At 50.3% G+C, this 14,205-nt stretch overlaps 2 protein-coding genes across 5 annotated transcripts; both read left to right on the top strand.

Moving 5' to 3' along the window:
- Window positions 1-4,155: 4,155 nt before the first annotated feature.
- LOC123095581 (5-amino-6-(5-phospho-D-ribitylamino)uracil phosphatase, chloroplastic) lies at window positions 4,156-6,348 on the top strand. 4 transcript variants are annotated; one of them, XM_044517092.1, is made up of 2 exons: window positions 4,156-4,345; window positions 4,727-6,348. In XM_044517092.1, the coding sequence occupies exon 2, from the start codon at window positions 4,868-4,870 to the stop codon at window positions 6,017-6,019; it is 1,152 nt and encodes a 383-aa protein (XP_044373027.1). In that variant the 5' UTR covers window positions 4,156-4,345; window positions 4,727-4,867; the 3' UTR covers window positions 6,020-6,348. The 4 variants fall into 4 exon arrangements, with proteins under 4 accessions (XP_044373027.1, XP_044373025.1, XP_044373028.1 ...); XM_044517090.1 differs by having other exon boundaries at window positions 4,164-4,350; XM_044517093.1 differs by having other exon boundaries at window positions 4,175-4,355.
- Window positions 6,349-9,269: 2,921 nt separating this feature from the next.
- LOC123095580 (beta-amylase 2, chloroplastic) lies at window positions 9,270-13,669 on the top strand. The gene is made up of 9 exons (XM_044517088.1): window positions 9,270-9,659; window positions 10,042-10,455; window positions 10,541-10,744; window positions 10,862-11,056; window positions 11,762-11,926; window positions 12,065-12,325; window positions 12,500-12,718; window positions 13,005-13,224; window positions 13,327-13,669. Exons 1-9 carry the CDS (start codon window positions 9,306-9,308, stop codon window positions 13,353-13,355), a joined length of 2,061 nt encoding a protein of 686 aa, XP_044373023.1. The 5' UTR covers window positions 9,270-9,305; the 3' UTR covers window positions 13,356-13,669.
- Window positions 13,670-14,205: the final 536 nt, after the last annotated feature.

The following is a 14,205-nucleotide window of genomic DNA, read 5'->3' as shown; positions in this document are numbered from 1 at the left end:
TTGCCACATCGACCGAACGCCCACGAACGCCATGCCCGCACCCTCTTTTCTCCACATCGCGGCAGTTCACTGCGGCTCCCCCTCTGTCTTCCTCCTCTCTCTCTCTCTCTCTCGCATTGCGCTTCGGCGGCGGCGCAGAGGCGATTTCGCGGCGATTCATCGGCGAGACGGCGGCGGCGCTCGCGGAGTCGTTGTACAGGCGGCTGCGCTTGAGTAGGCGTTGAAGAGTCGCCGGAGACCACAGGAGATGAGGTAATGTGCTCGAAATCGTCTCCACTCCCCCTCAATCTCTATTTTTGCGTCTCAAATCGACGGCGATTCCATGGCGATCTTCGTTTCTATTTGGTGGGGATTCTGCAGGAGTCGACGGTGGGACGTAGGGGCGGCTCGTTGGTCACCGCACTAGACCATTTGGTTGGTTCATTTAGTCGCCTTGCGGATTCATGCTCTGCTTTGAATCGCAGAGTTCATTCCCCTTTTGGATTTCATCCATTTCTATGGTTGCCAAGCAATGGTTGGCACTACCCCTCGTTTTGTGAAACCAGAGCAGTGATGCAGTGAATCACTGTGTTCTCGTCTTTTGGTCGTCTTATTTTGATGCAGTGAAGGTCTAGAACACAGCGTGAACCCTAGATTCATTTTGTGTAGATTCTAGTTTCTTTTGATTTTGAACTAGGTTTTGATTACAGTGTTTGTGTGTGCTAATCATAATTAGTTGCCTATGCCGTATACCCAAACATGGCAACTACATATGTTGATTGTGCTTGAAGTTGCCGTACCCTTCACACATTCAGATGGCAACTCTAATGTTCCCCATAACACTAGTTGCCCTGTCTCTGTGTGTACTGGTGGCAAGTCAATCTTTGTTCCAAGTTAAATTAGTTGCCATAGTGTCTGTCGGCATACGTCAACTTGATATTCGAGCGTGTCTGTTTACTTTGCTGCCATTCTGTTTTCCTAACAGATGGCAACTCAATAGGTGATTTTAGTACATTAGCTGCCATGGCGTTTGTCAGGACATGGCAAACAATAAAAGATACCCACCCTTTTGTGGTTGCCATTCTGTTTTTTGTAACATATGGCAACTATGTAGTTCATTTTCATTTTAAACTAGTTGATGTGGTGTTCGTCGACACATGGCAACTGGTATCTGAACATTGCCATCACTATATGTTTGCCGTTTTGTTTACCTACCAGAATGGCAACTGCATGTTTGTCTGTGTGTGTACTGGTGGCATGTCAATCTTTGTCCCAAGTTAAATTAGTTGCCATGGTGTTTGTCATCATACGACAACATGATATTTGAGTGTGTCTGTTTAATTTGTTGCCATTCTGGTTCCCTAACAGATGGCAACTCAATATCTGATTACAGTACATTAGTTGCCATGGGGTTTGTCGGCAAATAATAACATATCCCCACCTTTGTGGTTGCCATTCTGTTTTTGTAACATACGACATCTATGCAGTTCATTTTTGCAAATGTTCATACTTAAGCCTTGTTTGTCATCTTTTGAACCATGGCAATTTTCACTGCGATGATGAAAATTATCAATTTGCCAGACCTTTTGCTGGTGCTCACGGGAAATGTACCCTGTTTTATGAGTACCCACTAATGTGTATTTGCCGTCTGTTACAGCATAATGGTTCGCATCCGTCAGGACGACGATGATGATGACTTTGTGGACCCACCCCCACGGAACGTTGTGGCTGGTGCCAATAAACTTGCGAAGGAGGTTGGTTTTTCTTTGCTTTGCCAAATAATTGCATCTCCAACCCACATAGGGTGGTTGACTAGATCTTGTAGCGCCCCTCCTGGGTGATCTGAGGTGTACGTAGCACAAGCATTTTTCGTTGTTTGTGTCTAAAGTTGAACCTCCTGCATGGCAATTGTAGCTGTTATTTCATCATGGCAAATGTAGCTATGCTTGCATGGGAACTGCAAGTAAGCAGTTATGGCAACTACACATTTCATCAGTAATGGAGACTGCAGTTGCCACATAATGGCAGTATCCCTGCAAATATGATGGCAACTGCAGTTATCACAACATGGCAACTGTAATTATGCATACATGGCAAGTTCTTATAACCAGTGATGGCAACTGAAACACGATCAATGATGGAAACTGCAGTTGCCACATGACGGCAAGAGCAGTGAAACATGATGGCAAATGTAGGTACCACAGCATGGCAAATGTAGGTACCACAGCATGGCAAATGTAGGTACCACATCATGGCAATTGAATTTGCCATAGCTTGGCAACTGTTAGACCATCACCACATGGCAGTTCATTCTGAATACACAAGTTATTTTTGTCCCTTGACCATTCATGGCAGCTGTTGTTGCCTTGGGATGGCAAATGCATTCATTAACCATTTACTTTCTCTATTTTTATTCTCACCTGCATAATACGTTGATGGCAGGTCTCCTATTGTTAGCTGTTGCCATGCGTTACACGCAGTTGCTGCAAAATGTCATGTTTTAGTAAGTTTCTCTGTTTCATAGTATGTTTTTTCTTCATAATTTACCTTGATCTCTTTTCGTCCAGATGCTGTTGTCCTGATTGTGAGGCACTCGCATTTACTCGAGGCGCAGTTTTTGCCATGGGACCTCTGATGGCAAACTATAATTCCCTGCAAATGTGTAGAACGAACATCATACGTTTGCCATTATTTTGTCTTCAAACATGGCAAACTATCCTTTTTGCTCGATACGGAAACGCCCGCATGTCTCTGTATTCTTGCAGTAGAGGTAGCAATGGCCCCCATGAAATGAGGTTGTTGTACGCATCCCATGGCGTCGATTGCGACTGTCTGAAAAACCAAGGATTTGAACCTTTGCCTAGTTCCATCCTTCCTTTTTGTTAGTCCCCAAAACCTAGATGCATAACGAACAGACACCTGTTGTGTTAGTTTGCATTCTACCTTGCATATCCTATCTTCAATGAGCATCACAAAAAATGTAGCATCTGATTTTCACATGTCAAACTGATTTTGGGTGGCAATTGGCTGCCTGATGGCAAATTCATCCAGACTAATGAGGCAAATACTGTTGGAACCATACTGTTGGAACCACATGGCAAATCTTGTGGTCCAAGGCGGCAACTATTTTTTTCCCCATTCGGATACATGCCCAGTGTTTCTCCCAGAGCAATCCACTTGAATTTCACTAGTTGGCAACTACTGTGTTGGAACCACATTGAAGATTAGGTGATGCAAAACGGCAACTAATTTTCCCATCTCTCCCATATCTACCAACACACCCAACTGCCATACATCCCAGCAGACCTGGGAGAATTCTGGATGAATTCGGGTGGCAATTCTGGCTTTTAGAGACAGCAGTCACCCCTTCGATCTCAATTCGTGCGTTAGGCATGGCAATTCGCCAGATCCCAAATTTTCGAACCTACTGAGATGCGGGATGAGAGTGTAGGGACGACAGAGTGAGGGCGACAACTGCGGGACGTACATACAAAAAACGGGTTCGTTGACGTGTTCTTGGTCTACGATTTTGGCGTAGCCGACCTTGTTGCCATGGCGATTTGGGTGCAGATCGACGGAGGTGAACGAGACGAGCAGGGGCAGAGGTAGACGAAGGAGTTGGAGGAGGGGTTAGGGGAGTTTTGCGGGTAGGCGTTTTTGGAGCAGTTGACAACGTGCGGGCTTTGGCAATTGCTGCCGCACGGTGGTGTGCGGGCCACATATGTGGCTGCCTGATCGTTCGGGGGCTGGCAACTGCCCCCTTTTGAGCTCCCAAGTATAGCTAGTAGCTGCAGCTCCCGACCCATCTTCAAAATAAGCAGCATCGACATTCATTTTTATAACATAACAACCCATGTGAGGCCACTCCCAGGTGGTTTTACGCGGGTCGGCAGAGCCCAAAGTTTTTTTGTTGCAAAGTTTTACTGTTAACGTATGGGTTGCAGACGCGGTTCTTGCCGTTCCCTTGAGTTACATTATATATTGATTGCGGAGGTGCTCTGGGCCATGGATTATAGCCACTCGTAGCATTTTTAGATTTAATTATGATTATAATAATATATAAATAATAAAGAAGAAAAGAGGTGGGCAGCCGACTGGTAATTCCTGGGCCGCGGGAGGCGCCACCTCCGCCTCTCGTTCCGGCGACGTGGCGCGCATCGGGCGGGGACTCGTCTCGCCCTCCTCCTCCACCACCACCACCACGGGAGAAACGGAGAGAGCCAATAGAAAAATCCTCTCTTTCTTTCTATCAATCAATCGCGTGGAGGAAAAGAGAGAAGAAGGAACAAGGAACCCTCTCCGGTTCGTCGCCTGCTTCCTTCCCCAATCCTCGCCGCTTCCCTCCCTCCGTCGCCGGGACGCCACGGTACGGTACGGTGCGCGCCACCTCTTCCCCACCCCCCTTATCCTCTCCCCTCCTCTCCCCCCGGAGAGGAACCGACCCAACCGAATCGAATCCAGGGGAGGGGAGGGGCGGCTGTCCATCTATACATAGATAGATTGGTCCAAGAATCCCCAAATCGAATCCATCCTCTTTGCTTTGGTTTATTTCTTTCTTTGTTTATCCTTCTCGTTGATTAGGAGGAGGATTAGGTGCTCTGTTTTCGTTGCCGCGGTTGGTTCCGCCGTTGCTCTGTTTTGTTGGCTTCCTGCCATGGATTCTTCTTTACCTTTCCTGTCTTCTTCCTCCCGCGGATTGGGTTTCTGGCTTCTGACCGGCTTCCTTCTCCTTTTCTTCTTCTTGCAGCGTGGAATCAGCGATAAAGCGGAGGAATTTGGGCGCAGGAAGGATTTGGCCGGCGGGCTCCGGGATCTGGTCGTTTGGTCATTCTTCTTCTTGTTGATTTGATCGACTGGTAGGTGGGCGGATCCACAAGCAGCGGCAGCCATGATGATGGTGGACACGGTCAGCGCCAGCACCTCCTTCATCGCGCGCCACCCCTTCGACCACCACCGGCCCCACCGGACCCTCCTCCACGTCGTCAGCTGCCGGCCCCTGGCCACGCCCTTCGCGGGCCGCCGCCTCGTGGCCAGAAGGCAGCCGTCGCTTCCTGCGCAGCAGCGGCTCGCGGACTGGCCCGTCAGGGCGCTCGCGGCGGTGGGGTTCACCAAGGAGGCCGTCCCGCGCAAGGAGTTCCGGGGGATCCCAGGGGACGGCGACAACGGATTAGGGACCGACGACGACGCCCCCCCAGCGGCGGTACCGTCATGGCCGCCGCGGAACAGGGCGGACGACCCGAGCCTGCACAACCCGCTGCTGCGCCTCGAGCGCATGGGCTGCGGCTGGGTCGGCGTCATCTTCGAGTGGGAGGGCGTGGTGGTGGAGGACGACACGCGGCTGGAGCGGCAGGCGTGGCTGACCCTGGCCGAGGAGGAGGGCAAGTCCCCACCCCCGGCGTTCGTGCTGCGGCGGGTCGAGGGGATGAAGGCCGAGCACGCGGTCTCCGAGGTGCTCTGCTGGTCCAGGGACCCCTCGGAGCTGCGGCGCCTGGCGGCCCGCAAGGAGGAGATCCACGGCGGGTTGCGCGGCGCCGCCAGCCAGATGCGGGACGGGTCGAGGGAGTTCATGAGCACGCTGGTCAACTACAAGATCCCCCTTGCCGTCGCCTCCACGCGGCCCCGCAAGGCCGTCGAGGCGGCCATCGAGGCCGTCGGCGCGCGGGGCTTCTTTGACGCCGTCGTGGCCGCGGAGGACGTGTACCGGGGCAAGCCTGACCCGGAGCTGTTCCTCTACGCCGCGCAGCTGCTGGGATTCATCCCCGAGCGCTGCGTCGTGTTCGGCAACTCCAACTCCGCCGTGGAGGCCGCGCACGACGCCCGTATGAAGTGCGTCGCCGTCGCGAGCAAGCACCCCGTCTACGAGCTCGGCGCCGCCGACCTTGTTGTCAAGCGCCTCGATGAGCTGTCCGTGGTTGACCTCAAGAACCTCGCCGACATCGACTCCCCCGAGTTTGGCATGGAGCCCGAGCCGGAGATGGAGGAGGAGGAGGACGAGGCGCCACCGTCGACCGCCGTGGGAGTCGACGATATATTCTTGTAGGAGACCCAGGAGCTGCCGGTATGTATGTACATTTGATTTGGAATTGGCCCTTCTCCTGTTGCACACGTGTATGATGGATAATTTGCGGTAGCGATCAGGAAGGAAGGAAGGGCTTTATTATCTATCCTTCTAATCCGTGTTAGGTTGTGTTATGTACATGGAATGTATCTTTAGAACTCACACAAATTGTATATATACTTGGAAAAGAAAAAAGAGGGTACTTGATACGTATACGTCAGTGCATTGCTTCCAGATGTGGAAGGTGTAATAATTATAACTCAGAAGGAACATATGTTTATTTGCAGTGAATGGAAAAACAGAATTACATATGTTATCTGCTTGTTGCCTGCTCTGTTCCTACTTGGAGCAGCAAAATTGTCTTAGCTTCTTATCATCAGACGAAAACAAATCTTCCACATGTCTCTCGTGTGATGATGTATATGTATTCCTGTGTGATGATGTGCTGTTGATCAGAATTCTGTTCTTTCTTGCAAGGGTATATTATCAAGATCTTCCACTGTTGTTTAGAGTTTTGGGGATTCAACAAAATCTTATTTATGTCTGTGTTGTATTTTTGGCAAGAATCTTGAATAACCACTGGATTGCATATGATACTTGTTGCCTGCTATATATGTGTTCCTACCTGTAACAGCAATTGTTTTCCCCTAATTTATGGAACGAAAAATTCTCCCATTGCTTTGGATCTTGTGGATCGAATGGGTATTTATATCTGTATAATTCTGTGTGATCCGCTGTTAGCTTCATGATGTGATGATGATGCAATGTTGATCAGAATCCAGAATCCTGTAGAGCCAAACTCCAAACTGAGCAATTGGCCACTGTGATCCTGCTGCTTTGGATGCTCCTAGTTGTGATATGCTTGTGTTTCTTCTGCTCACTGGCAGTTTTTATGCTGCATGACACTCCTAGTTCATGATGTGGATGGTCTATAGCTCATAGCTCAGAAGATGGATATATGTCTATTTAATTTGCAGAAAAAATAACAGAAATAGTGCATCATGTTTTAGTTGTCTATTTGGACATCTGTAGATCCACTGGATACATCTGAACTGCACTACTTCCTGATGTCCGATGTGATGTGTACAGCTCAGATGGATACATGCCTATCTGCAATGGAAACTGGGAGACAGAATTGCACATGTCACATGTACTGTTCCGTTCTGCTCCTACTTGAGTGTCAAGACCTTCCATCCCTGTTCACAGTTTTTGGGGATCCAGTCGAATGTTATCATCGATTGCTATTGTCGCGGATGATAATAGCTCGGCGAAAACATTCCTCAGAGTGTCTGAACATGGTGACGGCGCAGCCACTCGGTTCACGCACCCACTGTTTTTTTGCCCAAAAAAGTTCAGTTGATCCGTTTCGAGCATGCAGCGAGTGTTCTGTTGATGTTGATCAGACACAACCAATGTTTTCGTCAAGTGCGATGAGTTTGTGAAAGAAAGGTGATGACGCAGACAGATACTCAATTGTCAATTCGCATCCAGAAGTCGAGTCAGTGCTTGTTTAGATAATTGTCGAAACATTGTATGTGGATAAGCAAACCACTAGCAGTAAAGTAAACTAGAAAGAGTTTGGATGATTGGTGGTGCAGATTTCGCCAAACTGGACTAAACAATTGGCCACTGTGATGGATGCTGATGATGCTCCCTTGCAATGCACATGGATTTACAAGTTTATTTATAACCCCATCTAATCTAATCTAATCTAATCTAATCTAATCATGCATTTACTCTGATCTAATGTTTCACTCACATATATGGGCCAAGGCAGTGCTTTGCTGAACCTGTCTTGCCCGCTGTGGATGATTCTGCGAACAAACCAACCACTAGCAGTGAACTGGGTAGAGCTGGTGCAGTCGACTGAAGAATTGGCCACTGTGAACCTGTGATGCCGCTCCTAGTTGTGTTTTTCTTCTGTCCGCTGGCAGTTTTCATGCTGCAGATAATTCATGATGCGTGGATGGTGTATGACTCGAGGATGGATATATATCATGATGTCCTGTTTATTATTTTGTCAAGGATGATGACACTCTCTGTAAAAAAATTGTCTTAACCGGATGAACATGGTGACGATGCCGTGGCTCGGTTCACACCCCCCCCAGTGTTTCACTGAACAATTCACTCGTCTATTTTGAGAATGCAGTGAGTATTTATGCTCATGCATTGCATTGCTACAATCAGACTCAAGTGAGTGTTTTTGTCAAAAAAGGGTCATGACTTTGTGGAAGGTGATGATGCAGACGGATTACTGAATTCACATCAGAGTCGGTGCTCATTGGATATGTCTCTTCCACTGGTGGATAAGCAAACCACTAGTAGTAAATAAAGTAAGCTATGAAGAGTTTGGAGATGATGATGCGCACTTGCAATGTATATGGAGCAAAAGTTTATAACCCCCATCTTATCTGTTAAAACTTTAAAAGGGTTTGGTCTCCCTGTGCACAACATCTGATGATCATGCGGACTGCTCAGTCGATCAATCACACCTACTGAATGTTTTGTTCAGCACTCCACCTGATCTATGTCCATCAATTGCAAAGAAAAAAGAAACTTGAATCACATACCGCTTTCTCTGTTATGAGGACCTTCCATTGTTGAGTTTGGGGATCCAGTGAATATCATTGGTGTCTATGCCATGTAAGAATTTGAGCCTGAATCCTGAAAAGCCACTTCGCATCCAGTCAAGTGAGCGAGTGCTTCATTGGATATGTCTCTTCCACTGGTGGATAAGCAAACCACTAGCAGTAGCAAAATAAAGTAAGATATGAAGAGCTGGATGATCGGTGGTGCAGTCCAAAGCCCAAACTAGAGTAAACAACTGGCCACTGTGAATGCTGTTGATGATGCTCACCTGCAATGCATCATGGATTATCTCATCCTGAAGAAGAAGTGTGGGAGGTCCAAACTGAATGAAGCACTGAATGTTGTCATGGCCATGGTTCTCATCCTGAAGATGAAGAGTGGGAGGTCCAAACTGAAGAATTGGATTGGATTGGATTGACCACCGTGATGGTCTCCTCCGAGAAGCAGCAGGGTCGCATGGGTGGGTGTCCATGGCGACGGCCGCCCACATGCGCCCCACGTGCCGAGCCCGCTCCCTCCTCGCGCGCGCGTGCCATCCCGGCCGTCCGTCGCCCACACGTGTCGCCGCGCCGTGCCAGCGTGCGAGCCATAACCCGGTCGCACGCCTCGCACGCGTGAGCCAACCCTAGCGCTTGTGCACGCGTCTCCCACACGCCACGGCGGCGCGTCGGCCCGGTCGATGCTGCGGCTGGATCCGATGGGCGGGGCCGTCAAGGAGGAGGATGGGGAGGGGGAGGACTCGGATGAGGAGGAGGAGGAGGACTTCTTGGTCGCCGACGCGGCGGCCGGCGACGAGCAGCACGCGCGGCCTCCGGAGCGGCGGCGGGGGAGGGGGAGGGAGGAGAAGGAGCGGACCAAGGCGCGGGAGCGGCGGCGGCGGGCGGTGACGGGGCGGATCCTGGCGGGGCTGCGGCGGCACGGCGGCTTCGGGCTCCGCTCCCGCGCCGACGTCAACGAGGTGGTCGCCGCCCTCGCCCGCCACGCCGGCTGGGTCGTCCTCCCCGACGGCACCACCTTCCCCTCCCACCCCCAGGCAAGTTTCCATTTTTCCCCTCCCTCCCCTCGCCTGGTCACCACTCACCCATGCCACCTCAGCTCACCCAGTGAGTGAGCTACCGGTGACAGCGAGTGAGTGAGCAGTGGCACTCATTTATGACGTCATGAACCGCCGTATACGGGCGGTAGAGCCGAACAATACGGCGTATTCTGAGATTAAAAAGCTGGGATTTTTGGTGGCCGTCCATGGCCGCAAAGGGAGGGCGGCGGCGCGGGATCACGGGCGGCTGCTCCCGCCCCCGCACCCGCCTCCCGGGGGCGCGCTCCACCGCCACCTCCCCCGTCTTCTTCCTCCCTCCCATCCCGAGATAGATCCGACGCTAACTGCTCCTCCTCCTGCTACTACTCTGCTCCTCCAGACGCCGCGCCCCGCGATGCTCGCACCGGCCATCTCCCTCTCCTCCCCCTCCGCCGCCGCCGCCGCGCTGCCGACGCTGCTCCCGGTCTCCTCCTCCTCCTGCGCGCCAGGCATCGCCGTTCCCCCGCTCGCCGCGCGCCCGATCTCGCGCCGCGCCGGGTGCGCCCCCGCGCTCCGGACCGCCGCCGCCTCCTCGCCCTTCGCGGTGTCGCGCGCCGTGCCCGAGGGCGGCCCCGCGTCGCCGCTGCTCGCCGTGCCCGTGCCCGACGACGAGGACGCCGACGCCGCCATGGACGGCGGCGACGGGGGCGAGCAGACCGGCCTCGCGACGCGCCCGGCGGTGGCCCCGCCGCGGCCCCCGCCCGAGCGGGACTTCGCCGGCACGCCCTACGTGCCCGTCTACGTCATGCTCCCGGTAATCCAGACGCCACACTTGTTCCTTGTGCCCTGTGTACGTATGTGTTTGCCATTGCTGAACTCGGCTGCGTGTTGTGTTGCAGCTCGGGGTGGTGAGCGTGAAGGGCGAGGTGGCGGAGGCGGACGAGCTGGTGGCGCAGCTGCGGGTGCTCAAGGCGGCGGGCGTCGACGGCGTCATGGTCGACTGCTGGTGGGGCAACGTCGAGGCGCACCGCCCGCAGGAGTACAACTGGGCCGGCTACAAGCGCCTCTTCCACATCATCAGGGACCTCAAGCTCAAGCTGCAGGTCACACACACATCCATCTCTGAATCGAATTATTAGTGTGTTGCAATAAAGATTTACATATCATGAATTTGAGTTTCCTTGCTGAATTTTGCTATTCTGCTCGCTTGATATACTTAGGTGGTCATGTCGTTCCATGAGTGCGGAGGCAACGTCGGGGACGACGTGTCCATTCCTCTCCCGGAATGGGTGATAGAGATCGGCAAGAGCAACCCGGACATCTACTTCACCGACAGGGAAGGCAGGCGTAACACGGAGTGCCTTTCATGGGGCATTGATAAAGAAAGGGTTCTACAAGGCCGAACCGCGGTCGAGGTACGATCATTTCACTGTATCCCAAAGGGTGATAACCGATAAGTTGGAACTGGAGAAACCATGAAGTGATTTTGTATCTGTATGCATGCTTACTCATCTCTTGTTCTTTAATTTCTACCGAATCCCCGCGCTCTGTTTTTGAATTGACTCCGATGTCCCAACTACTTGAGCCCTGCAAATGTTATTATGGTCTCCAACTAATACCCTCCACATTATGCTTTAGGTAGATCTGTATGCAATGCCACCTTCCTGAATTCGTGCGCACTTGGTATACAAATGGTCCAGGGAACATGAGATTTGTCATCAACACCCTGTTTATACATACTTAGGCTCTATTTGGATCACCGTTTTCGTTTTAAATACCTCTGTAAAAATTACATGCCATGGTCGGTCGTTTTGTTTCTGGCCGGAAATTGCTCAATAGCTGGTACGTTACACCTGTAAACAAAACACCTCCATATTATTTTACACCCATCCCAAGCGCGGCCTTAGTACATAAAGAAGGAACTGCCGTGGTCTGTTTTAGAGGGTCTTGAATAAAGAAGCTGCACCTGCTGTATATTTTCCATGTGTTCTAGTTTTATAGTGGGTGTATATCATGAAACTGTCTGCTGTCATGTAAATGTCGGCTTTCTGTGTTTAAGAATCTCAGTTTATCGGAGGGTTATATGTGTTTCCCCGTTTCATTCCCTTTAATCATTGTAGGTGTACTTTGACTTCATGAGAAGCTTCCGAGTAGAATTTGACGAGTATTTCGAGGATGGGATCATTTCAGAAATTGAGGTTGGACTAGGGGCTTGTGGAGAGTTACGGTATCCATCTTATGCAGCAAACCATGGCTGGAAATACCCTGGCATTGGAGAATTTCAGGTAAAGCCTCACTCTTTTACCTTAGATTTCCATTCTTTTCAGGGTACTTTGGCATTGCCAATCCATGCTATATCTTCTACATCTCATCAAGTTTCTTATAGTATAAGAGGGGTTCATTGAGGGTATATTTTGCTCCAGTGCTATGACAGGTACTTGCAGAAAAATCTGAGGAGGGCCGCAGAAGCACGGGGACACGCCATGTGGGCAAAGTCACCAGACAACGCCGGCCACTATAATTCTGAACCAAACAACACTGGATTCTTCTGTGATGGAGGGGATTATGATAGCTATTATGGCCGGTTCTTCCTCAACTGGTACGCACAGGTGTTGCTGGATCATGCGGACCGCGTGCTGATGCTAGCCAGGTTGGCCTTTGAAGGCTCAGCTATTGCTGTCAAGGTCAGTTATAATCGTCAGTTAGTTCAGAAAGTATAAGTTCATGTTGATACCTGTATCGGGCGCATTTGCCCCTGTTTCAGTATGTTGGTCTTCCTAAAAACTAAACAACTTGTTTTTGCATACGAAGTAAACTAAACAACTGGACATAAAGGTTTGCTCTTGTGACATGAGCAGGTGTCAGGCATACACTGGTGGTACAAAACTGCCAGTCATGCTGCTGAGCTGACTGCTGGGTTCTACAACCCATGTAACCGCGATGGCTATGCTCCAATTGCCCAAGTATTGAAAAAGCATGGTGCGGCTTTGAACTTCACATGCGTCGAACTGCGCACCATGGATCAGCATGAGGTGTACCCCGAGGCCTTGGCAGATCCAGAGGGCTTGGTATGGCAGGTACGGGACCTTCTACATTTTTGTAGAGAAAAACGGGACCTTCTACGTTTACAGAGATGCTTATCATTCTCTTTCACATTCTCTTAGCGGCATTTTAGAGTGCTAGTCTATTCTCTGGTTAGTGAATCTCTCTGACTTGAGCAACTAGCTGGTAGGGTTTTGTCCGAACATTCGGTTTCGTAAATCATGTAGCCAACTGAATTCTTCTGTTCATTACTTAAGAGCAGCTATCTTGATGATAGTATATCAGTGTTTGATCTGTTGGAATATATCGTTTGTTATTCAGGTGCTGAACGCTGCGTGGGATGCCGGGATACAAGTGGCCAGCGAGAACGCGCTGCCATGCTACGACAGGGACGGCTTCAACAAGACACTGGAGAACGCCAAGCCGCGGAACGACCCCGATGGGCGGCACTTGTTCGGGTTCACCTACCTGAGGCTTTGCAGCACCCTCTTCGAGGGACCCAACCTCCCTGAGTTTGAGCGTTTCGTCAAGAGGATGCACGGTAAGATTACAAACAACAAGGTCTCTTGTCATACTTGCATGCATGACCCGCCTCTCGTAAACCACTGCTGGTAATGACGATTCCTTTCGGTCTTCTTCGCAGGCGAAGCGGTTCATGACTTGAGGGCGTAGATTGTTAGCGTGTTACATACATAAGTACATAATACACAAGACTTTTTTGTTGTCCCAGGGCTCATTATGGTTCTCATTGCGGAACCACATGTGCCATTTTTGTCTCGCGATAGCTTGATATTTGAGCTATATATTGAACCGAATAACGCCGCTCCAAGATGTAAACCATATCTTCCTGTGCATATAGTCCTAGTTATCAAGCATGAGGATCAGAAGTTGGTTGCCGTCGAGTGGCTGACAGCAACGCCGTGAGCCGTAGCTTCTGTGAAAGGTTTGAGGCTGTGCAAATAAAAATGCCGATGCTGTTCTCTCTCTCTCTCTCTCTCTCTCTCTCTCTCTCTCTCTCTCTCTCTCTCTCTCTCTCTCCTGTGATGCTCATAGTTAAGCAGCATGGTTCGTTTTTTGTTTGGTACTGATATGTTTGTGTCATGTGTTCTTTTGTTGATGGAGAGGGATGCCGATTATTATTTTTGTGTGTGCAAAGCTTATTGGAATAGACTGGGCGCTGCAATGCTTGAAAGCGGGCCCAGGGCCTGGCCCAATCCTGGCGCCGCCACTGTATGCAGTAGCACCAATCTTTACATAGTAATCCTTTGGACAGTGGGATTCCATCCATGACTTGTTGCACAGGCCTCCCTGACCACCTCCTTGATCTTCAACATTGTTCCTCAATTCTTTCTTGATTTTTTTTTGCAAGAGGCTCCAATACATCGGATTCTGGCACAAACTAAAAATCACAGCATTGGGATCATCAGGGAATTTCCTATCAAAAACATGGTGCATTCCTGGTCTTCCAAATGGTCCAGCAAATAACCACATCCCTAAACAAGATAAGGCTTTGAGAGATTTG

The sequence above is a fragment of the Triticum aestivum genome, chromosome 4D (assembly GCF_018294505.1).
Source record: "Triticum aestivum cultivar Chinese Spring chromosome 4D, IWGSC CS RefSeq v2.1, whole genome shotgun sequence".
Classification (NCBI taxonomy): domain Eukaryota; kingdom Viridiplantae; phylum Streptophyta; class Magnoliopsida; order Poales; family Poaceae; genus Triticum; species Triticum aestivum.
The sequence above is the reverse complement of the archived record's forward strand: the minus strand, read 5'-3'. Positions and strand labels throughout refer to the sequence as shown.